This window comes from Lithobates pipiens, unplaced genomic scaffold, assembly GCF_037356315.1.
Source record: "Lithobates pipiens isolate NorthernLeopardFrog02 unplaced genomic scaffold, aLitPip1_a1.2 Scaffold_30, whole genome shotgun sequence".
Classification (NCBI taxonomy): Eukaryota; Metazoa; Chordata; class Amphibia; order Anura; family Ranidae; genus Lithobates; species Lithobates pipiens.
The window spans coordinates 150,179,949-150,203,847 of NW_027507791.1; the positions used below are offsets into that span (position 1 = coordinate 150,179,949).

Genomic DNA, 23,899 nt, shown 5'->3' on the forward strand with positions numbered 1-23,899 from the left:
TGCTGACTCCTATTGGTGTAAAGGGGTCAAACATGGACTTCCCCTTTAAAATGTCCTTGTAACTAGTTTGCAGCAGTTGGAGCAGAATAACCCTGTATGAGAAAAAGAGGAATACTCACAGACAGCAAAGGAAATCTTCACCCTCTTCCTGAACTACACCTTCTGAATGTGTTGGATAGCATAAAAACAGGGTCACATTAAGATGCTTTTAGAAATACAAAATTAAACCCTGCTTTTATTAAACTCAAATTATTTTCCAATGTTGGTGGAATTCTTTAATTTTTTTTTTTTTTTTTATAAAGCACTACAACAATAAATATACAATGACTTGGAACTGGTTTAAGAATAAGCTGCAGACATAGATTTATGGAAGATAAAAAGTGCAGAACATTGAAAGTGTCTCCTTCCATATCTCATTAGTGTCTCATCTCTTGTCCACAATGTCACACGGCTGAATTAGCCACACTTCTCATGTGAATGGTTTGATGTCTGACCAAGTGCGAGCTTCTGGAGAAAGCCTTGCCACATTCAGCACAAGTAAAAGGACGTTCACCAGTATGGACCTTCTGGTGCCTTACTAAATGTGAACTGTGACCAAAACACTTGCCACACTCAGTGCATAGGTACGGCTTTTCTCCTGTGTGGACACGCTGGTGGATAATAAGGTTTGAACTGCTTATAAACCGTTTGCCACAGTCATTACAGACATAGGGCCTCTCCCCTGTATGAACTCTATGATGCATGACCAAGTAGGACCCACTGATGAAGCTCTTGAGACAAATTTTGCAAGTATGAGGCCGTTCACCAGTATGAGTCCTCTTGTGTACAATAAGGCTAGCATTTTGAGTAAAGCTCTTTCCACACTCTTTACAGATAAAAGATTTTGGCTCGTTCTGAACTCTCTTCTCTGTAACTGTACTAGAGTTGTAGACCACATGTTTTCTCCTCCGGAGGCGGCTCTCTGTTTGTTCATTAGTTTGGACTCCTTGGTGCTTTGTTGAATGCACATTACTGTCATATTTGACTACTAAGTTTCTGTGCTCAACATGGGTTGCTTGGTGTTTAAGAAAAAGGGAATGCTCATTGAAATAGTCACCACATTCGCTGCAGGTATATGCTGTGGTGTTTAGGTCACTCTTGCTGGCTACAGTCTTGGAGCTCTTACCTTGTTGCTCTGTGGAAGGTGGAGCTAATGCAGCTGTGTGACTTTTAACTGTCCTCTGTTTTCTACATGGCCTTGATGGGGATCGGATATCTTTATTTAAAGAGGTATCTAATAAGTAAGAAAATGCAGTGAACAATTAAAACAAATGTAATGGATTATTTACAATATGATGTCCTATATACAAGTTTGATCAATTAATCTTCATTTATTTGGAGATGTGGTTCACATTTTCTGTACCTTGCCCAGTTTTGACTGCATTGAGGTGCATTGGTAGCCTACTAAAACGGAATGGCCTATCTTAATGCAACAAGCATTAATGTGTAACACAACAAGCATTAATGTATAACACAACGAGCATTAATGCACATTTATTATTACACCACAACACACCAAGGACAGCACCATCATAGCCTCTCTTTAGATCTACAGGTTTTTACACAATTTTATGATTTAACTTTAGGTATGATTGGTATTGCAGTTACACTGGTCCAGCCTGTAGAAATGTTGTGCAAGTAGTCTACTACAGTGAGTGTCATGGTCTTCCAGTGTTTGCCCTTCTACATAATGAACGCAGGGGGTAACTCGGTCAGCATGGCCACCATCTACAGAATGCCTTGTATTTACTTTAATAAAAACAATGCATTCTCTAATTGGAAGAGGTGATGAGGCAAGGCAGTGACTTAACAATCCCTACGTCATCTAATCAGGCAACGCTTGTATTCAAAGTCCTGATAAAGACTGACATGCAGAGGTATAACTATTTTTTGCAGTTTAAGTACAGACATTACAATTAACCCTTCCCCAAATATTATGGATTTGGTTTTGAACAATTAGTAGACTGTTTTTATCATGATTCCTTTGCCAGCCAACTGCCCATCCAGACGAAGCTGGCCAAAAAATGATAGGCACAGAGGTTAGGAGAAACTATAAAGTCTCTTTCACATAGGTGAGTAGCGGGAAGTAAAAACAGGTGGTTGAGGTGCAGTTTTTCCACTCTCAACTGCCAAACTAAAACCAAACATAGAGCTCAAGGGGACTGTGCAAATGTTGCAGCAAATTGTATGTAGCTTTTCAAGTTGACAGACCACTTGCCCTTTCAAGTCAATGGCATTGTGTGTGATAATTCCATTCAATATAGTCATTCGGCAAAACAAAAAAAAGAACTGGCATTCAGGAGGTTCGCCATCTGAACCCCTTAGAACAGTTACTTAGCCACATTTGGTAAGTGATACACCATGGATCACTTTTTAGAACCTAGCCTATTTCTGTCTGAGGTGTTTAAACAACTTTTTTTTTTATAAAGATTCAAACCAAGGGAATGTAAGCAACCATGGTGTAACAGAAAAAACTGTCACTGTGTGTTTTGGAAGGGGCTGTGGACTCGCCTCCTACCCACAGACAATGGCCCAGTAAAGAACATGAGATTTGGAGGGCTACTTGCTGTCTCCCACCACCTGGAGAAGATGCCACCTCCAGACATTTGTGTCCAGAGTCGCCAGTTCATCGGAACTGGGTGAATGCAATATATGTGGCTGGGCTTTTAGCTGATAAAGACATATACAAGATGGCGGTATTCCCAAAGCATGGGGCTACAAGACTTGGGGACAAAGTAGCATTGAGATAATGTAATTTAATGCTACATCCCTTCTCCCCCACCCCCCTCTTGTTGCTGTGTTTAATTGTGTTGAGTCATGGCATGTAGACAAAAGGTCTGGTCTGGAGACACATCCCAGCAGGGGATGTGTAAGGAGGGGCTGCCTGCTTGTCATAATCCCTTCATGTGCTTCAACTGTAGTTGTTTGAATATACAAGTGTTGAGTTTCCATTGGTTCTTCCTTGTCCCCTACCCCCCCATGACCAGACTAAGGGGAGTGTCCCTAACGGTGTTAAAAGTGTATGTTTGGCACTTAGTAAACAGTTTATTCTCTGGATGTTTAACCCTCAACACCTGTGTGGCTTGTCTTGTGATTGAGGGGTTAAGGACTGGTTATGGCGAATCTGCAGGCTGTGGGTGCGTTTGGAGGACAGGAGACACAGGTCTGGCGGAGATGCTCAACAGGAGTATCTGAAATTCGTCACACCTGGCATTGTTAAAAATCCAAATCCTGTCACTGTCACTTTGCTTGAATACAAATGAGGATACAAATACAACACATGCAAAATAGAAAATAAGATAATATATTGAGTACTCTGCCTATGTAATCATACAGTTAGCAAAATATATATGTACAGTACATGCATTTCACAATATTGCTGCATTCTGGGCATTTTTATATCTTTCCTGTCTTTCATTATTAATCCATATAATTATTACATATTATGTCCCCTGCTCTTCGTTTGCTCTGGACAGCTGCCCATGACTGTTTTCCTTACCTATAACGTTGACATGATTTCTTATATGTGTGTATTTTTTCCTTGTAATTTTTTACAATAGATTTGAAGAATAACATTTATATTAGGAAAGAGGCTGCATTGAGTAGGTACAGTAATTGACCCAAATATTTTTGTTTTATTATGAAAAATCCTTAATCACTTGATGCTCAATTATGTGAGCAAAGTGGAGGATCTTGGGAGAGTGGCATTAGTAGACTATTCACAAAGAACCACCAATCAGCCACTTTGTCAGGGCCTGGACCTGAAGCCGGGACCTCTTCTTGCTGAGCCACCTAAGATGTTGGACAGCTCCCTGATCTCTATGCCCCTTTCACACATACGGACCGTCTGTCCGTTTTTCATCTATCCATTGATGGATGAAAAACGGACATCAATGCATTCCTATGGAAAAAGGATGACAACGGATGATCATCTATTGTCATCCTTTTTCATCCATTTCCGTCAACATCCATTTTTTTGAACGGATGAAAGCTCTATTTTTCATCCATCAAAAAAACAGATCGTACGAAACTGGATGTTAAGGCCTCTTTCACACGGGGCGGATCAGTAAAGATCTGCCCCGTGATGATCCGCTCGCTCAGCGGGGATCGCTCCGTTGTCCCCGCTGAGCTGGCTGCGGACAGGGCGGTCTCCGCACACTGTGCGGGGACCGCCCTGTCAGCTCTCCGCTCTCCTCTATGGGGATCGGACGAGCACGGACCGTCTGTCCGTGTTCGTCCGATCCGCTCTGCAGACGGACAGAAAAATAGGATTTTCCTCCGTCTGCAGAATCGGACATTTGCGGAGGCGGACAATAGCGGGTGTCTGCGGATGCTCATCCGCAGACACCCGCTATCCCATAGGGATGAATGTATGGCCCGTATTTCATCCGCAAACGGATGGATGAAATACGGACATACCATCCGCATGTGTGAAAGGGGCCTAACTGACAAATGGTCAGTTTTTCATCCGTTTTTGCATTGGTAGTGGATGTAAAAAAACATATGAAAAACTGATGAACTGAACTGATGAAAAAACAGATGAACTGAACTGATGAAAAAACAGAGGAACTGATGAAAAAACTGATGAACTGAACTGATGAAAAAACGGATGAATTGAACTGATGAAAAATGGATGAACTGAACTGATAAATAAACGGGTGAACTGAACTGATGAAAGGATAATCTTGCCTTCTCTCTTGTTTCTCGTGAACCTTGAAACTCCTTTCTCCACCCATGAACTTCCTGATTTAAGCCATGTCTCTGCACTTCCTGTTTGCCAGATTATTGTGCTCTCTCCAGCTGATATTTTCCCCTTTTGAGTACCTGCAGCTGTCTTTATCTTCACTACCATATGTTACTGACCTGTGACTTTGTTCCTTGACTACACTTCAGCTTGATGCCTACCTGCTATATCTTGTACTAAGTGCAGACAGAGCAGATGAAATGTTACTAAATGAAAAAAGCATAGTGGATTTTCCATGCAGACCAGCATCCAGGGCCCAAAGTGCAGTATCGTGCCCAGACACTTCCTGCAGCTCTATGTCCTATGGTGTCTGATGTTAAGGAGGATCTTCACCCTAGAATGAAAAACCTGTGATGTGTCCCAGAAGACTGCAGGGAAAGGGAAGGAGGGGGCGAACTTCTGCTTTGATCACCTAGGGGATCTGGGCATAAGTAGGAACATGTACCTGTCAAAACCAGGTACCCACTCCCCCACAAAATTTTACAGTGCCAAAAGTTGAAGAGGAGGTGAGGAGGAGTCAGAAAAGTGGAACTTCCCTATTTAGATGACGTTACACTTTAATTCCACCGCCACATTACCAACATTTTGCCACCTCTCTCAAGCCGGAAAGTGGGCATTTAACTTCAAATGGTTTAATGACCATAGAAAACAACATTAGAAAATCCTTATGCCCCGTACACACGATCAGAAAATCGTACAGAAAATACCGCTTTCGAATCGATCGTACGATAATCGGATCGTTCGTACAGAGCTTTCGAGAGCTGATCAGGACAGTTCATCCGATATTATTCTATCGGACATGCAATTTTTTTCATACGATGCCAGATCGTACAATTTTCTTTTAATCAGTACAGCCATTGTTCGAAAATGCAATACAAATGCATTACAACACATGACATCACTTCCGATTTTTTTTTCTGTCGTGCGGGAATTTTCGTGACTTTAGTAAACTCATCAGATTCGATCTGAGATTAGCATGCAATAAAAAACAGATGATCATTCGTCCAATAATCTCATCGTGTGTATGGCGCATTAGACTTTTTGTTGCTAAACTACAACATGTCAGCTTATCAAAGCTGAAACAGTCTCACAGAACCAAACAATATTACCCCTGTAACTGGTACCAAACCTCTTCAATATTCACCTTTAATCCATAGAGGTTTCCCCACAGTGCTTTATTTCTACCACCAGATGCCCTCAGTCTCATGGCCAGCACCATTTAATGCCCTTCCTTTGAGTCCAGGTAGTCCAAGCCTTTGATTAGATGGTGAAAGGAGAAGCAGCACAGCAATGAGCCTATCTCTCTGTCACTCTGCTCTCTCCTCCTATCAGAATGTGCATGTCAGTGCATAAACTTGAACTACTTCTTGCTTTGACACTCCAACCCTGTTCTACAGGGACCTGCAAGAGGCTAATACCAGGTCAAATGCAGGTGCTTTTTCTGTTTGCACTAAAAAAAAAACATTAATGCTGTATTGATGCTGATACAGAGCCACAGTAATATCAGTCTTTTATAACCAGAGTTCAGCTTTAAACATTGATATTAACAGACTGCTATTGACATAGATGAACAATGGCACAGACAGACTGGCATTTTCACTAAATGGCATTGCCTGTGATATTAGCATTAGGAAGTCTGCAAAAGCTGTATTGTTCCTAATTTTTACTGACCGTCTACTGACTGGAATGGTAGCAGCTGATTGGAGAAAAGCCAATGTAGCACCAATATTTAAAAAGGGCCCAAAATACATTCTTGGGAATTACAGACCAGTTAGCCTAACATCAATAGTATGCAAGCTCTTGGAAGGGATGTTAAAGGACTGTATACAAGATTTTAGTAACGACAATGGTATCATTAGCAGTAATCAGTATGGATTCATGAAGAATCGTTCTTGCCAAACCAATCTATTAACCTTCTATGAAGAGGTGAGCTGCCATCTAGATAAAAGAAGGCCCATAGACGTGGAGTATCTGGATTTTGCAAAAGCATTTGACACAGTTCCCTATAAACGTTTACTGTACAAAATAAGGCCCGTTGGCATAGACCATAGGGTGAGTACATAAATTGAAAACTGGCTACAAGGGCGAGTTCAGAGGTGGTGATAAATGGGGAGTACTCGGAATGGTCAGGGGTTGGTAGTGGGGTCCCCCATGGTTCTGTGCTGGGACCAATCCTATTTATTTTGTTCATAAACGACCTGGAGGATGGGGTAAACAGTTCAATCTCTGTATTTGCGGACCATACTAATCTAAGCAAGGCAATAACTTCTCCGCAGGATGTGGAAACCTTGCAAAAAGATCTGAACAAATTATTGGGGTGGGCAACTACATGGCAAATGAGGTTCAATGTAGAAAAATTTAAAATAATGCATTTGGGTGGCAAAAATATGACTGCAATCTATACACTGGGGGGAAAGTCTCTGGAATCTAGGACGGAAAAGGACCTGGGGATCCTAGTAGATGATAGGCTCAGCAATGGCATGCTGCTAACAAAGCAAACAGAATATTGGCATACATTAAAAAGGGGATTAACTCCAGAGATAAACAATAATTCTCCCGCTCTACGAGACTCTGGTCCGGCCGCACCTGGAGTATGCTGTCCAGTTCTGGACACCAGTCCTCAGGAAGGATGTACTGGAAATGGAGCGAGTACAAAGAAGGGCAACAAAGCTAATAAAGGGTCTGGAGGATATTCGTTATGAGAAAAGGTTGCAAGTACTGAACTTATTCTCTCTGGAGAAGAGACGCTTGAGAGGGAATATGGTTTCCATTTACAAATACCGTACTGGTGACCCTACAATAGGGATAAAACTTTTTTGTGGAAGGGAGTTTAATAAGACTCGTTCAAATTAGAAGAAAAGAGGTTTAACCTTAAACTGTGTAGAGTGTTCTTTACTGTAAGAGCGGCAAGGATGTGAAATTTCCTTCCACAGACAGTGGTCTCAGCGGGGGCAGCAACAGTTTAAAAAAAATATTAGATAAGCACCTGAAAGACCACGACATACAGGGATATACAATGTAACACTGACATTTAATCACACACATAGGTTGGACTTGATGTGTCTTTTTTCAGCCTCACCTACTATATATGTAATCATACCTGGGGAGGAGTATGTCTGTCTCTTCCTCTTGTGTGTGTATAAATCACTACTCACGCACATCTCCTCTCCACTCTGAATCTTGGATACAGTCTCAGGCTTCACATAAAGGTAACCTGAACAATAAAAGATTGTGTATTTTAGTTTAAGTATTTTAAGCAGGTATTAGTGAAATGATAAACGTCTATTTAAACAAAATAAAAAACCAAACAACTGTAAATTTATGGAGACTATAAGGGCCTGTGTTGACGGCTGCAAATGGGTTTTGCATTCCCTTACAAGTCTATGGAGTGACAAATCCGATCTAAAGGAGAGGTTTGGGCCATAAAAAACAAACACACATACTCACCCCTATGCTGCAGCACAGCCTGATGCTGCAGCTGTCCCATGTCGGCTCTAAGCCAAATAAATGAGAAATTACATGACAGCTGATCGATCCGTTCTCGGTCAGCTCAGGGCGGACAGTAGTAACTGTCAGTCTCTGTTCTCTGCTCTGCCCCTACAGCACTAACTGGAACACTGGGCTGGAGAGGTGCAGGCACAGCTGCATGCTGAGACCTGGAGCTAGCCGTCAATCAGCCAGCTGGGTGAATGCCGCCAATATGGTCGGGATCCTTCCAGAGCCTGGAGTGGCTCTGTGTCATCAGCTGACAGTGGGCAATAGCCCGATATAAGCTGACTCTGGATCAGAGGAGAGCAAAAGTAAGTGCGCTCCTATGACCCAGAAGAAAAGTCCATAATTCACCTTTAAACCAGGACAAATACAGGTCAGAAATAAGTATGAGCTTGGGTTCAATCCGGATCAGGCTCAGTCCAAACCCCACAAGTCAGATATCCTTGCTGTACCAATGAGCTGCAGGAGTGAGATTCCCCAAACCACAATTTTACATATGCAGGACGGTGGGGCTTGTGACATCACTGACCTAATATGGCCACATGGCCATATAAGGTCAATGACTTTGACCTAGTATGGCCATGTCCCTTTATTAGGTCAACGATATCATGAGCATCTCACCCCCTTATGTACATTAGCTGCAAAGCGGAATTTCACAGTTATTTCACAAGATCTCTGAAAAATTATAGGAAAATATTAATTTAGTTTAAAAAGTGGGTGCTTGGATATTTGCGTATGAACAGAATACTTATAAAATTAGGATCCAACAACGATAGTGAGAATCCTTTGTAAAGTTTATACCGTACTTGGCTTGCCCATATAACCCATGTAGTAAGATAAGACTGTCACCAGAATCACTCACCTGCATGAGAATATAAAGACAAACTTTAGCTATACGTTTGTGGTGAGTTAATGCACATGTGCAAATACATATTAATGAGCTTTTTGTTAAGGCAGCCCATTTATTATGAATAGACTGCCAACCCACCACGATGGATCTAAAAACACACACAACCCCTTTTTTAGCAATGCAGAGCACTACAATGCGTTGTGGGATGCTGTGTCACCCATTGCACTGCAATGCCCCACACAAGAAGCACGTGCCTTGTGGTAATATGCGCTATTGCATATGTTTTATTGCTGTTGCTATGACACACATGTGTGAATGAGGCCTCAAACTAATTCTACTATTGGGTTTTCAGTAGAATTTATAATTAAGTGGCTGTGTGGGGTATTGGGGAAAAAAGTAACACTGATTATCCCTCACCCACTATGTTTGGGCGTTGGTGAATTTTTGTTGTATTTTTATTACGTTGCTTTTCCCGATCTTCTAAAGAATCCAGCTCTTCCACTGAAAAACACACAGTTTCTTCATCGGATTTTGTTGACTCCTAAAGAAAGAATAAAGAAGAATTTAAAATCTACATTGTGAATCTACAGTACTACAATACAGAAGGGAAAAAAACTGTGTTATTGCATTAAATTGCATTAAATGTCACTGAACATATCCTGCCTTCTTGCAAAGGTTCTTCTGGAAAATAATCCCAGATTGGTAAAAAAATATATGATCTTCTCTAAAGCACCTTTTTTATAGTTTGGATCTGCAACAGAGTGAAAAATAGCCTTGTAGCAGGCCAAAAAAGTAAGGATGAGCTTACCCCACCCCAAAGCTTCATGTACACAAAGGGGCGAGGATTCTCATGACAATGATGTTGACTTAATATGACCTTGTGACCTTATTAGGTTGATTGCATCGTCAATGGCGTTAACTTAGGCTTCATGTACACTAGCAGCTCCTAAACTTGAGTTTAGGAGCTTTTGGTGTTTTTTTGCCAAAGCTCTTAAACTCAACTCCATGTGTCAATGTACACATAGGCTTTTATCAGAGTTTAAGAGCTGCTGCAGTTAGAAGAGCTTCAACCTCCCTCCCCTGAATGAGGAAGAATTGCATTCTGGATAGGAACGTTTTGACCACCGGCCATGGGAAAACAATGCGTTTTGCGTTTTTCCTGCTGCCACGGTCAATGTAGGCTGGGTGTACATGGAGCCTTAAAGAGGAAGTAAACCCTGATGGGTTTACTTCCTCTTTTTTTCCCTGCAAAGTTAAAGCATAATGGACTACTATGCATCGCATAGTAGCTCATTATGTGTCACTTACCTGACACAGGAGCCAGCGAAGTCGCCGCTGTCCCCTGTAGTCCGCCGCATCCATGTTGCTGGTGGCGTCTCGCAGCTCCGACGAATCACAGCGGCGCAGCCGCGATGACGTCACTCCCGCACATGCGCACGGGAGTCGCGTCTCGCAGCTCCGCCGCTGCCATACGGCGAAGCCGCGATGACGTCACTCCCGCGCATGCGCACGGGAGTCGACAAATTAGGCAAATCCATTCTTGGATTTGCCGCATTTAGTGCGCCTGCGCGCCGCTGTCTACGGCGCATGCGCCGTAGACAGCGGTGCCCATTTTCGGGCAAATATCTCCTAAACCATATAGGTTTAGGAGATATTGCTTGGACCTACAGGTAAGCCTTAATCTAGGCTTACCTATAGGTCCAAGTTGTTTGGAAGGGTTTACTTCCTCTTTAATACAACCATGTGGCCTGATTAGACCAATAACATTACCATTGATGTTGACCTAATATGGTCATGTGGCCTTATTAGGTCAATTGCAGTGTCAATGACATTGAGCTAATATGACCATGTGGCCCTATTACGCCAATTACATTGCCATTGACGTTGACCTTATTAGGTCAATAGCATTGTCAATGAAGTTGCCCTAATATGAAGATGTGTCCTTATTAGGTCAATTGCATTGTCAATGACATTGACTTAATATGACTATGTGGCCTGATAAGGCCAATAACATTGCCATTGATGTTGACCTAATATGGTCATGTGGCCTTATTGGGTTAATAACATTATCAATGACGTTGACCTAAAATGATCATGTGGCCATATCAGGTTGATGATGTCACAAGCATCCCTGTCCCTTTTTGTACATGCACAGGCGGGAAATGTCCTGGTTACAACTGATTGGGTGGCTGTGTGTGGGAGTGACAGCTTCTTTCTAAGTTCATTCCGAACCCAAGCTGGAACCAAACCTGAGCTCATCCCTAAAGGTAAGTATTCATTATCTTCTAGTACAAGGTGGAGCTGCCTGAGTTTTTTTGAAGAAGCAACAGTGTCACTTTAACTAGCTGCATCTTGTGATTTCACCAGCTTCACTTTCCTTTAAACTCCAAAAGATTTTTATTGATAGGTCATAAAGTTTTGAACAATGACATTCATAGATAAAGTAGAGAAGTCTAACGGGACTGGAATAGAGGCAATGCATGCATGTTAATCATAGTTTTGGGCTCAGCCTCAAAAAGCCAGTTCCTCTTTTTAGAACAATACGCTGCTTTAGTTATATTGTAGACTGCTTTTTGGCTGAAAAAATATGACTTGTATTGCTTTCCTTTGCCATTTATACTGTATATGGAGCACAGTATTTTTAGCTACACTACACAGTGTCCATTACATTGAAGAGAAGTAAGGAAGAAACAGGGAGGAGGAGGCACTGACCTGAGTGCAGTATTAAAATGATGACTTTAATAGGATAAGATTAAAAACACTTACGAGATGATAGGTAGGTAGATAGATAGATAGATAGATAGATAGATAGATAGATAGATAGATAGATAGATAGATAGATAGATAGATAGATAGAAGCCTGGTTCCTGGTGAAACACTGTGATCCATTCCAGCCAGCTGCCCAATCCTTTTCAGCTATCCGGAACAGTGGTGGAACCAGCTGAGCCATGTGGAATGCCAGGACTGAACTTTACTTTGACGAGCATGCATCTATCATCTTGTAAGTGTTTTTAATCTTATCCTATTAAAGTCATCATTTTAATACTACACTCAGGTCAGCGTCTCCCTGTTTCTTCCTTACATGTCTTGCAGAGTTCTGGACACACTCTGAAAGATGGCTGCCTTCCTTTTAAAACCTTAATAGCCCTTTCTTTTCCAACCACCCAACCTATGGATACATCACCATCCAGCTATTACAGCCACAGACTATACCACTAAAGCCGCGTACACACGTAGCCGTCTGTCCGACGTACTTAGTCTGGCGGACTTCCCGCCAGACTGTACGTCGGACTTTCCGAACGGGCTACTTGCCCACACACGGCACCTTTTCAGCAGACTAATACGGCGTACTAAGTCCGCCGTACTATCCGCCCTACTTTTGAAATGAACGGACTCGCCCACACACGCGGAGGAAAGTCCGCTCGTTTCGAGCGCGTCTCCAGGTAGGCGGGGCCCGCGAAGGATACGTCGCTGGCCCCGCCGCCTGGTATGGACTTAAAGGGGAACCCCAATGCTGAAATAAAATCGGCGTGGGGGTCCCCCCAGGTCCACATGAGACCCTTGTCCGAGCACGCTACCCGGCCGGCCAGGAAAGGGGGGACGAGCGAGCGGCCCCCCTCCTGAGCCGTACCAGGCTGCATGCACCTCAACATGGGGGGTGCCTTGGGGAAGGGGGGGCCGCGCGCCCCCCCTCACCCCAAAGCACCTTGTCCCCATGTTGATGAGGACAAGGGCCTCTTCCCGACAACCCTGGGAGTTGGTTGTCGGGGTCTGCGGGCAGGGGGCTTATCGGAATCCGGGAGCCCCCTTTAATAAGGGGGCCCCGGATACTGGCCCCCCACCCTATGTGAATGAGTATGGGGTACAATGTACCCCTACCCATTCACCTGTAAAATAAAGTACAAAAAAAACACAACACACAAGATAAAATAGTTTATTGCACAGCTCCGTGGGTCTTCCGTCTTCGGAGTTCTTCTCGCCGGACTCCTCCGCTATCTTCTTGTAGCTCTTTTACTAGCGGAGGAGCCCGGCTTTCTTCCTCGCTGCCGGCCTCTTCTTCCGACTTCGGGGGTCTTGTCCCCCTCTTCGGTTCTTCTGCCGGGCCACCGCGCCTTCTTCTAGCTCTTTTACAGGCGGTGGCCCGGTCTTCTGTCGCCGCCGCCTTCCGTTCTTCTGTTCTTCTCTTCTTCAGATGTTGCCTCGCCGAGTCCTCCGCTCACAATGACGGGGACCGGGCACGGGGCCAGCAACGTCTCCTTCACGTGCCCCGCCTACCTGGAGACCCGTTCGAAATGAGCGGACTTTTCTCCGGGCGGGAAAAGTCCGCCCATTTCAAAAGTACGGCGGACTGGCATACACACGGCCGGATTGTCCGCCAAAATGCGAGTCCGGCGGGAAGATTGGAGTGTAAAACTACTTTCTAAGTCCGCCGTACTTTCGGGTCAAAAAAGTATGCCGGAGGCTACACATGGGGGGATTGTTTGGCGGACTTCAGTTTGCCGGACTTTTCCACCCGCTTGTTTGATCGTGTGTATGCGGCATTATGAAGCGTACACATGACCAGACTTTCCGGCAGACTAGGTCTTCCCGACGGACTTTTGGCGGAGTTTCGACTGACTTTCCGTACACAAGGACTTGGCCACACACGAACGGACTAAGTCTGTTCGAAAGTTCGTTTGTTTTGAACTCGATGACATAAACGGGACTAAACAAGGAAGTTCAATAGCCAATAACCAATAGCCAAGTAACCAGTAACCAATAGCTTCCCTTGCGTTGTATTTGGCCCGTCGGACCAGTACAGTACAGTACAGACGAGCGGTTTCCTGATTTTAGTCCGTCGGAATTGAGTCCGTTAAATAGATTTGAAACATGTTCTATTTCTAGGTCCGTCTGATTTATTTTTCAAAAAATTATCGGACTAGCCCACACATGATCGGATTGTCCGATGGACTAATCCCTTCAGACCTAGTCTGCCGGAAAGTCTGGTCGTGTGTACGCGGCATCAGGATTACTCCATTTGAAGCACCAGATAACACTGACTATACTGCACATTGAAGAGACATCTTGTGACGAAATGATTACCTCCATATCTTCTAGGAACTTTTGCTTGCCATCCAAGATTCCACCTGTTCTTGTCTTACATTCCTCCATCAGAAAAAGATGTTGCCTTTAAAAATAAATGAAATCATTTTTAATTTTGTAAGCTAGCTTATTAATTCCAATTGCATAACCTTCTGAGATAGGAATGAGGGACACCTATTAGCAAAAGTAAGCAGGAAGGCCCAAAAAACTTCATAGATTTGTGAGTTAGCTTGCACAGGCTCTTTTCAGTGCCTGTGAAAGAAAAACACCACTGAGCAGGTTCATAATACAAAGCTAAATAAATCCTCCATAAATGTAATGTCATGTATATGCTTAAAATCAGCTTTTCACACAAAGCAGTAGTGTTTACCTCTGCAGACCCTGCAGTTTGAAGCAGATCACCTGTTGATCTCTCACCTCACTGTGGGCTGTCAAAGATAGCTTAAAAGAGAAGTATGGGAATTTTTTTTTTTAAATCATACTTACCTAGGTGGATGCAGCATCACTCGCCGACTCTAAAGCCGAGAACCGAGCGGTCAAACACAGATGATCGCTCAGTTCTCAGAGCTCCATGAGCAGAGAGCTGGTGACTGCCAGTGACCGGCTCGATGATTTGCCCCCCAACACTCACTGGAGTGCTGGGCTTTGGAGGGGGTGGGATAGGTTGGCTCAGACACTCAGCGGCTCAAGCTTTGGCCGTACTTCTCCTTTAAGGCAGAATATGGCCCTAGGCAAAGTGTCAGCTTTGCTTTCATCTCTTTGACTGATATTGATAAGGATTGCAAGAGACACAGAGAAGCCACCCTGTTTGCATTGTATTATCTCTTGTACAATTACAGGCAATGTGCACTTCTTTGATCAATTTGGTTATCCCCGTGGTGTACGGCATAGGCATGAAGGTTTTAGATGGGTCCTCTGGCCATCCACTGGACCCTGGTCCCCTGACTAGTTTGCCTTGTGGATGATCGGGCTTTGTCATATACACTACCAGTATTTTCCCCAGGTGACAACAAGGGTAACACTTTGATTACAAATTAAACCAATAAAAGTAGTATATTTAGAAAATGCTAGAAGAACTTCATAGTGTGGTCAAATGAATAAGTGCATGAGGGTTCTGAACTATACCTCCCACTGTCACCAATGATGGGGCACTCCAGAATCCTAATGTGCACTGCTACTCTTCTTATTCAGCATCATATAAATGCCTCTCCCGCATTGATTTATGTTTGGGCCGTAGTTTGGAGATCCCTGGTTTATACTATTAAAAAAAATAGCTGTGTGCCCCTAAAGTGTTCAGGTTTGACTTGAAGAAAAGGTGGCAACCCTAACATGAGCATCAGAATTGGACCACAGAGCAGCAGAAGACAGTGGCCTAGACTGATGAATTATGTTTTCTTCCACATCATGTGGATGGCCAGTTGTGTGTGCATGTCACTTACCTGGGGAAGAAATGGCACCAGGATGCAGTATGGGAGTAAGGCAAGCTGGTAGAGGCATTCTGATACCATATGCTGTGCAGGACTGTGCTTACCCGCATGCGGTTGTACAAGTGTTCTGTGCATCCCATGCATGCAGTTCCATTAATATCAATTGTGACGCAGCAGCTGCATGGACACAGGCTGCTCCCAACATGACATCCATGTGGGTATATGTCCCCAAATGTGCGAGTTCAGGGACATGTACCCACACTGATATCATATTGGTAGCAGCCTCTGTGTCCATGCAGCTGCTGCATCCCAATTGGCATTAATAGGACTGCCTGCAGGGGAATGCATTGCTGGGCTGGAAGCTTCTTGTTATACAGCAAACAGCTTTACGTTTATGGAGGATTAGCAATTATGTCTTACAGAATAAGAAACATGAACAGGAGCATACAGGATACAAGTACATACACTTATGCCGCGTACACACGAGCGGATTGTATGGCGTACTTAGTCCGTCATACAATCCGACGGACAATCCGTCGTAGTTTCCACTGAACGGACTTGACCACACATGGATACACAAACAGTCCGTCGAAAGCTTGCGCGATGACGTGTACAGCACGTACGACGGGACTAGAAATAGGAAGTCCAAGACACAGCAAAGCACCCTTACGCCGTGTAAATCCTTTCTGGGCATGCGCCATTCTTAGTCCGTCGAACTAGCATACTGACGACCGTATTGTCCGCTGAAACCAAAGTACGATGGACAGATTTTTGGAAAAACCGAAATTCTTAGTACTCCGGTAGGAATGAGCTTCGTGTTCGAGTCGAACATACATTCGACTCGAACATCGGCTGTTCGTCCGTTCGGCGAAGTCCGAACATTTTGGTCCGTTCGCGCCAAATTCGCGTGGCGCTCACAGCCCACAATGCACTGCGATGGCGCAGTGCATTGCTGGCTCATGATTGGCCAAGCATGCACTGTGACCCCGCATGCTTGGCCAATCACAGCGCCAGCAGCGAGGAGAGCCATGATTGGCCACAGGCAGGATCCCTGTGGCCAATCATAGCTCAGGCTGTGTAGTGCACGCCCCACACTATATAAGGCCGCCAGTGCGGCGGCCTTGTGTAGTGTGTTGGCGTCTGAAGCAGTGGGTGTTCTGTGTACCTTCAACACAGTACACACCGATCGTTTTCGGACGATTTAGTATATTTAGAAAATGCTAGAAGAACTTCATAGTGTGGTCAAATGAATAAGTGCATGAGGGTTCTGAACTATACCTCCCACTGTCACCAATGATGGGGCACTCCAGAATCCTAATGTGCACTGCTACTCTTCTTATTCAGCATCATATAAATGCCTCTCCCGCATTGATTTATGTTTGGGCAACAACCTGGAGCATACATAGACCACTTCCGTGATGTATGCTCCACACAACATTTCGGACCACTCCCTCTTATGTGCTCGTGTAACTGCCTCCCCTAGCCCCCGACATGGGTTTACCTTCCACAGCCTTTTTTGGTTCACAATCTTTCCAGAGTCTAATCCCACTTCCAAAGCCCTGATTGAGTTTTTACAATTCAATCAGGGCTCAGCTGGGTCTGCGGTGATCTGGGATGGTCTGAAGGCTCAAACCAAGACCAAAGAGTGTGAGAATCTGGTAAAGAGTGAGGCCGCCAAGGCGGAAGGAACGGTATATTGCTGCCCCCACGTCCAAATCAGAGAGTAGGTGGCAGAAAGCACAGGCCCTGTATCCGCAGGTTTCCACTACTGCAGCGGAGAACAAATAGTTCTTCCTGCAGCAAAAATACTTTAATAAAGGGGAAAACACTGGACATTTGCTAGCCATGATAGCTAAAGCCCTACAAGGTATGACCCATATAGAGGCCATTCAGAACATTGATGGTGACGCGATTACTGATCAGACCCAAGTCCCTGAAGTGCTTTTGGACTTCTTCAGAGATCTATATTCGTCTAAAGTGCATCCCACGCAAGAGGACCTGAGCCATTTTTTGGGACCAATGTTCCCTTCACAACAGGGCCTTGATACCCTCAGTAACCCACTGACTTTTGAGGAGCTCACTTTAGCAGTGGCACAGATGGCAAATAATAAATCACCGTGAACTGAAGGTCTGTGCACAGAAACGTACGGGAAACAGGGGACACTCTTTTACCTACTCTGTTATCAACCCTAAACGATGCCCTTCAGGAAGGCGGTTAATCTGCTTCTATGAATGAGGCTAACATAGTGGTCATCCCAAAACCTGGCAAGGACCCACTACAACCTGACTCTTATAGGCCTATTTCACTGCTTAACGCACGGGTGTTGGCAACTAGACTTTCGGGGGTTGTGGCGGACCTGGTCCACTCTGACCAGTTCGGCTTTATCCCTACCCGATCTACTGTGCTGAGCATCCAAAGGTTGTTATTCAACCCTCAAATCCAAGCGGATAACCCCGGTAACAGGGCTATTTTGTCCCTCAACGCTGCCAAAGCTTTTGACAGCATGGAGTGTAAATATTTGTGGGAGGTACTGCGTCGATTTGGTCTGGGCGACAGATTCATATCATGGGTTCAGCTATTGTATGCTGCCCCCGTGGTGAAGGTAAGGATTAATGACACCCTATCGGAGCCATTGCCTCTGTTTCGGGGGACATGGCAGGGGTGCCCATTGTCACGTCTGCTGTTTGCCCTTGCATTGAAACCTCTGGCAGCTATGGTGTGGGCCTCCCCCAACATTGCGGGTTTCTGGCGGGATCGGAGAGAGGAAAAAATCTCATTGTACGCAGACGATACCCTGCTGTACTTAGGAGATACTGGGGATTCCCTGATGGCAGTGATGCGCCTAATGGACCATTTTGAGCAGCTGTCGGGCTTTGCCATTGACTGGCACAAATCTGCTTTTTTACCACTGGCCCCTCTACCGACACCTCTACCAGACGATGTTTCTCACATACAAGTTGTTACCTCATTCAAATACTTAGGTATAGTAGTGACAGGAGACCCAGGGAACTATATTACACTGAACCTGAAACCAATACTAGGTAAGTTTCAACATAAACAGGCCAGTTGGATTAAACTACCACTGTCAGTAACCGGACGGGTAAATCTTGTAAAAATGATCTGGGCACCAAAATTTTAGTATATTTTACATAACTCCCCAGTCTGGATACCACAGTACTGGTTCCGACATATTGACTCACAGTTCAGAACCCTCATCTGGAGAGGTGGTGTGGCATGTATTAAACCTGCCACTCTGCAACTCCCCAAAGGTCAGGGTGGAATGGCTGTTCCGCACCCACAAATGTACTACTTTGCAGCCCAACTACTACACTTCATGGGGTGGGACAACTACAGACCCCTCCAGGAATCTCCTTATCGGTCCGGACACAGCTTATACCTCCCTGTCCCATATGAAAATTGGACTCCCTAAAATCCCATTTAATTGCCCCATGGCTCAGCTACTGACGAAGGTCTCGAAGGGGATTAAGAACACACTCGGATTGACGGATTATATACGTCAAACCCCCATTTGGCAAAACCGCTTTTATACAGGCTTAGAAAGGGTCCCCAAACACCCGATTTGGGAAAAGGCGGGGATTCAATTCCTCTTCCAAATTCTTGATGGGTCAGTTCTAAAGCCGTACTCTCAATTACTGAGTGAATTCCCTATGCTTAAAGGTCATCATTACCAATATGTTAAGCTGCACTATGCCTTGAGGGGCCAGAGTAGACACTTTAATCTGCAACTAGAGGACTCCGTCTTCCTAGACGCCATATACACTGACCATGAGAAGAAAGGAATCATTTCTAGAATTTATACTCACCTATTGTCGAACATACAAGCCCTGACCTTTTACCTTGTAGGGAGGGATGGGAGAGAGATGTTGGCCTCATTGATGGCGAACAGTGGGAGCAGATTTTGGGAGTAGGACCTTTGGTGTCAGTATCCACGGCATAGACTGTCCCATCTATTTATATTGCACCAAGTGTATCTTAAACCTGTACAGTTACACAAATGGGGCAGGCAAAATTTGACTGAAATGTCAAGGCCAACCTGGTGATCTTATTCATATGCTCTGGAGATGCTCCAAACTGATGAGGTACTGGAGCACCATCACTGCCAAAATCAATAGTATATACCAGGTTCAGCTAGCAGCTGATTTGCTAACATGCCTAGTAGGGAATTTTAATGAAGAATTGTACCCCCCCCCCCCCCCAGTATATATTGCCCTCACAAGGCTCCTATACCTGGCTAGGAAGCTGATTGCTCGACTCTGGCTTTCGGCACGCACCCCGAAAATGACACAATGGATCCAACAGGTCAACACTATCCTTATCCGAGAAAAAAATACTTACCATCATAGGAAATCACCAAAATAATTTACAAACATATGGCAGAGCTGGTTGAACTCCTCAGATGGCTTTAGACAGATTACTAATGGGGTAGTTGGTTTTATGAGCTAATTTCAGAGTCTTATATGGAAGAATAGGTGACCCGCCAAGAGATTTGCTAGTTCTTTAAAACATAATTACCTCCATGCACATTACCAGTTGGACTAGAGTTTTCCTTATAATTGAAATGTATTTGTACCTCCTTTTGTGATTATTTTGTTTGAATGTTGCACTTCCCTTTGCTATGAGTGCAGGGAATTCAAGGTATTACACAATGCTGCTTAGGCACATGATAAATAAGATGGTTATACATTCACCACCACTTATATATTGTTGTGAATATTGAGAATCCTGTTGTTCAAGGTTTAATATACCTATGCAAATATACCATGTAGTGCCTTGTGCTCTTATTAATAAAAACCTTTTAAATGAATTAAAAGTACAGAAAATACCTGTCGATTCTACCAGGAATCCAGTGTTCTTGTTATTTCCTATGGCTGCAAAGAAAACACAAATAACCTTATTTTAATGTATAAACTACTAGTCTCAACAATCCATGTAGAGCAGATGAACAAAACAAGTTTGAAGCCCAGCCTGCATGACAACACTGGCTGCCCCCATAGATACAGCAGAGAAAAACACAGACACGTACCCTGTTTCCCCGAAAATAAGACCTAGCGTGATTGTCAGTGATGGCTGCAACATAAGCCCTACCCTCCAAATAAGCCCTACCCTGTTTCCCCAAAAATAAGCTCTACCCTGAAAAGAAGACCTACAAGGACTTTAACTAGGGCTTATTTGGGGGCTAGGGCTTATATTGCAGCCATCACCGACAATCACGCTAGGTCTTATTTTCAGGGGAAACAGGGTAGATGTCACAAGGTTACCAGGAAAAAATAAAGCGGAAAAAGCCTGAAAAAAAAGAAAAAGAATAAAAGAATGCAGTCACCACATCTTTTGACATATCTCTTCTGCAGTAAAAAACCTACCTGCCTGCTCTGTCTTCCTTAGATTGTACACAGAGCTGGACATGCACAACTCAATATATATTCCCACACTGTACCCGTGTGACGTGATGACCAAACTCCTGTACATACATTTGTGAACATACACTGCACTGAACACAAGTACTGCTCACAACTGTGAATTTCCATCCATCTATGGCCAGCTTGTAGCTGGGTATACACTATTATGATTTAATTAGATGTTTTTCAGTGTAGGAACATTCATTCGTTTTTCTAATCATTAGTGGGGTCAGATTGATATTCACTTTTGACTGCAGGGACGAGAAGAGTGAGAAAAAAAAATCTTAACAGTGTATGCGGTGTTCCTTTCAGTAAAGTCCATTCATTACAAAAATGAATAATAAAGTGATACTAAAGTCTTGTTTTTTTTTTTTTGTTAAAAATAACAAACATGTTATACTTACCTTCTCTGTGCAGTTGGTTTTGCTCAAAGCAGCCCGATCCTCTTCTCAGGTCCCTTTTGGCACTCCTAGCTCCTTCATTCTGTTGAGTGCCCCCACAGCAAGTAGCTTACTATGGGGGTCCCCGAGCCGAACCACAGCTCCGTGTGTCCATTCAGACATGGAGAGGTGGCCCCCTCTTTCTCCTCATTGGCTCACTGACTTTGATTGACAGAAACAGGATCCAATGGCTCTTTGCTGCTGTCAGCCAATGAGGCGGGAGAGTCCCGCACAGCCGAGTTTCTTGAACATCGCAGGATCGAGTTGGGCTCAGGTAAGTATTAAGGTGGCTGCTGCACACAGAAGGCTAATGCATAGAATGAATAAAAAAAAAAAAAAAAAAAAAAAAAAAACCTTCTGCTTTTACAACCATTTAAAAACTAAAACAAAATCTTTCGAATGGAATTTGAACGTTTGAGAATCTTAGTATGAATTTTCATTTGAAACTCTACTAGTCTATACCCAGCTTAATAGAGCTGCTGACAGCAAGATGTACGCTGCACCCATTCCTCCTGGAAGATGGAATATGCTCTGTTTTTATGCTAAGAGCACCCAAGTGCCTTTGTCCTAAAACCTACCAAATTGTATACCTTTCTTGGTATGTTCACCTTCATTTCTTTGTATCTAAGGCAGGCCATAGATTATGCAATGTTGTTTCCTTCAGCCACAGGTTGATTGGTGTTATGCCAGCAGGGAAGCCTTCCCCACTGGCACTATACAATGAGCACTATAGCCGCCAGCAATGATCGGGTAAAGAAAAAACCCAACTGGCTGGTTGCACCCAAGTGGTTCGATGGGTCAACTTAATTACAACCAGCCTGCCCATAGATGGCCTGAACCAACCAAATCTTGATCGGTCTATGGCCGGCATAAAACTGCACTGAGCTTATTTTTATCCACATGGAATATTGAGCAATGGAAGAACCTGGGGAAAGTACAGCCTGTTCTAACCGATAATCTATTCTGCCTGATCCCTATCACCTTCCCCACTGATCCCTCTGTCTCTGCATCCTGTTTATTCCTATGTTGCTATTCCCTTCTATTACTTTATAGTCTTCTACATACGTACGTGTGGTTACTTCTCCCATATCCTATGTACAGGATCCCCACCCCCTTCCAGCATTATACAACATTGTCTCTATCTTCCACCAACGTCTGATCTGTGCGATAGCAGGAGCCAGCTCAGTGCCAGCCCTCACCCCCCACCTGCAGCTGCCAACCCACAACCTGTACCCAACAGCAGCCTATTGTTTCCACTCTTTGGAGTATATAATGCATCAGATTTTCTTATAACATGCATCCCACCCCATCATCCATACTATACCATCCCCTTCCCCTACCTGATCTATCAGTGTGCTCAGCCCAGCAGCAGATCCAGGGATCCTGAGCTGTGCAGCCAAGGAAAGGGGCTGGGAAGTGCAGGCTATCTGTGCCACTGATCCCAGAGTCAGACCAGGAAAGAGCAGCTGGGGGTTGTAGTTCCCTCTTTCTTCCACTGTATGGCACTGCAGGAGCAGCAGAACTACCTTACCCACAGTGCCTTGCAGTTTGGCTGGCAACACACAGAAAGCAGCTCTTGTCATCTACTGCACATTGTTTTCTTGAATCCATTTTACATGTAGATATCAGTGAAGTGATAGATGCCGTAATGGTGTCATTGTTCAGATTTAGCTACTGCTAATTGGAAAGTGTATAAGTTGCAATTAGATTGAAGCTAGCAAGAAAAAAAATAATCATATCATATAAATAAAATAAAAAAAAACACACAATGCTTAAAATACGGCATAAAATTGGTGACGGTCCTTAATTATTGGTATCAAAAACAGTATTTATTAAAACTTTTAAAATCACATAAAAATAAACCGATCAGCCACATCTTTATGACTACTGACAGGTTCAGGGAATAACATTATTTATCTCGTTACAATGGCCATCTGACAGTTCGGTGGGATATATTAAGCAGCAAGTGAACATGTTATCTCTGAAGCTGACGTGTTGAAAGCAGAAAAAACAGGCATTGCGGTTTGTTGCAGATGGGGCTGTGCAGCTGCAGACCGGTCAGGGTGGCGGTGCCCACGCTGACCCGTGTCCACAGCCAAAAGAGCCTACAGTGGGAACATGAGCTAGGGTTGCCACCTGTCCGGGATTCACCCGGACAGTTCGGGTTTGGAATCATGCGTCCAGGTTTCAGACTGCCTAAAACCTGGACACATTATTCAGACCAGATTATGGCTTCCAGATACATCTGGAGCTCAACATCCATCCCTGTTTGTGACCAAAGTCTTCCTCCTTCTCTCTCCTGCCTCTGAGTGAGTAAACAAAAGGTAATTCAGGGTTGTCAGAGCACCCTTTACACCAGAGGTTTCAGTGTTTCCCCTTACATCAGAGTTCTTAGTATTCCCCGTTA

General features: G+C 44.1%; 1 protein-coding gene across 2 annotated transcripts; it reads right to left on the minus strand.

Annotated features, from left to right (window-relative positions):
* Window positions 1–271: 271 nt before the first annotated feature.
* On the minus strand, window positions 272–22,988 carry LOC143943290 (uncharacterized). Of its 2 annotated transcripts, none has more exons than XM_077464942.1 (6): window positions 22,833–22,988; window positions 20,480–20,524; window positions 14,208–14,292; window positions 9,588–9,666; window positions 7,884–7,997; window positions 272–1,273 (listed from the first exon to the last, which is right to left on the minus strand). In XM_077464942.1, the coding sequence occupies exons 3-6, from the start codon at window positions 14,274–14,276 to the stop codon at window positions 444–446; spliced, it is 1,092 nt and encodes a 363-aa protein (XP_077321068.1). In that variant the 5' UTR covers window positions 14,277–14,292; window positions 20,480–20,524; window positions 22,833–22,988; the 3' UTR covers window positions 272–443. The 2 variants fall into 2 exon arrangements, with proteins under 2 accessions (XP_077321068.1, XP_077321067.1); XM_077464941.1 differs by having other exon boundaries at window positions 9,543–9,666.
* Between the last annotated feature and the right edge of the window lie 911 nt (window positions 22,989–23,899).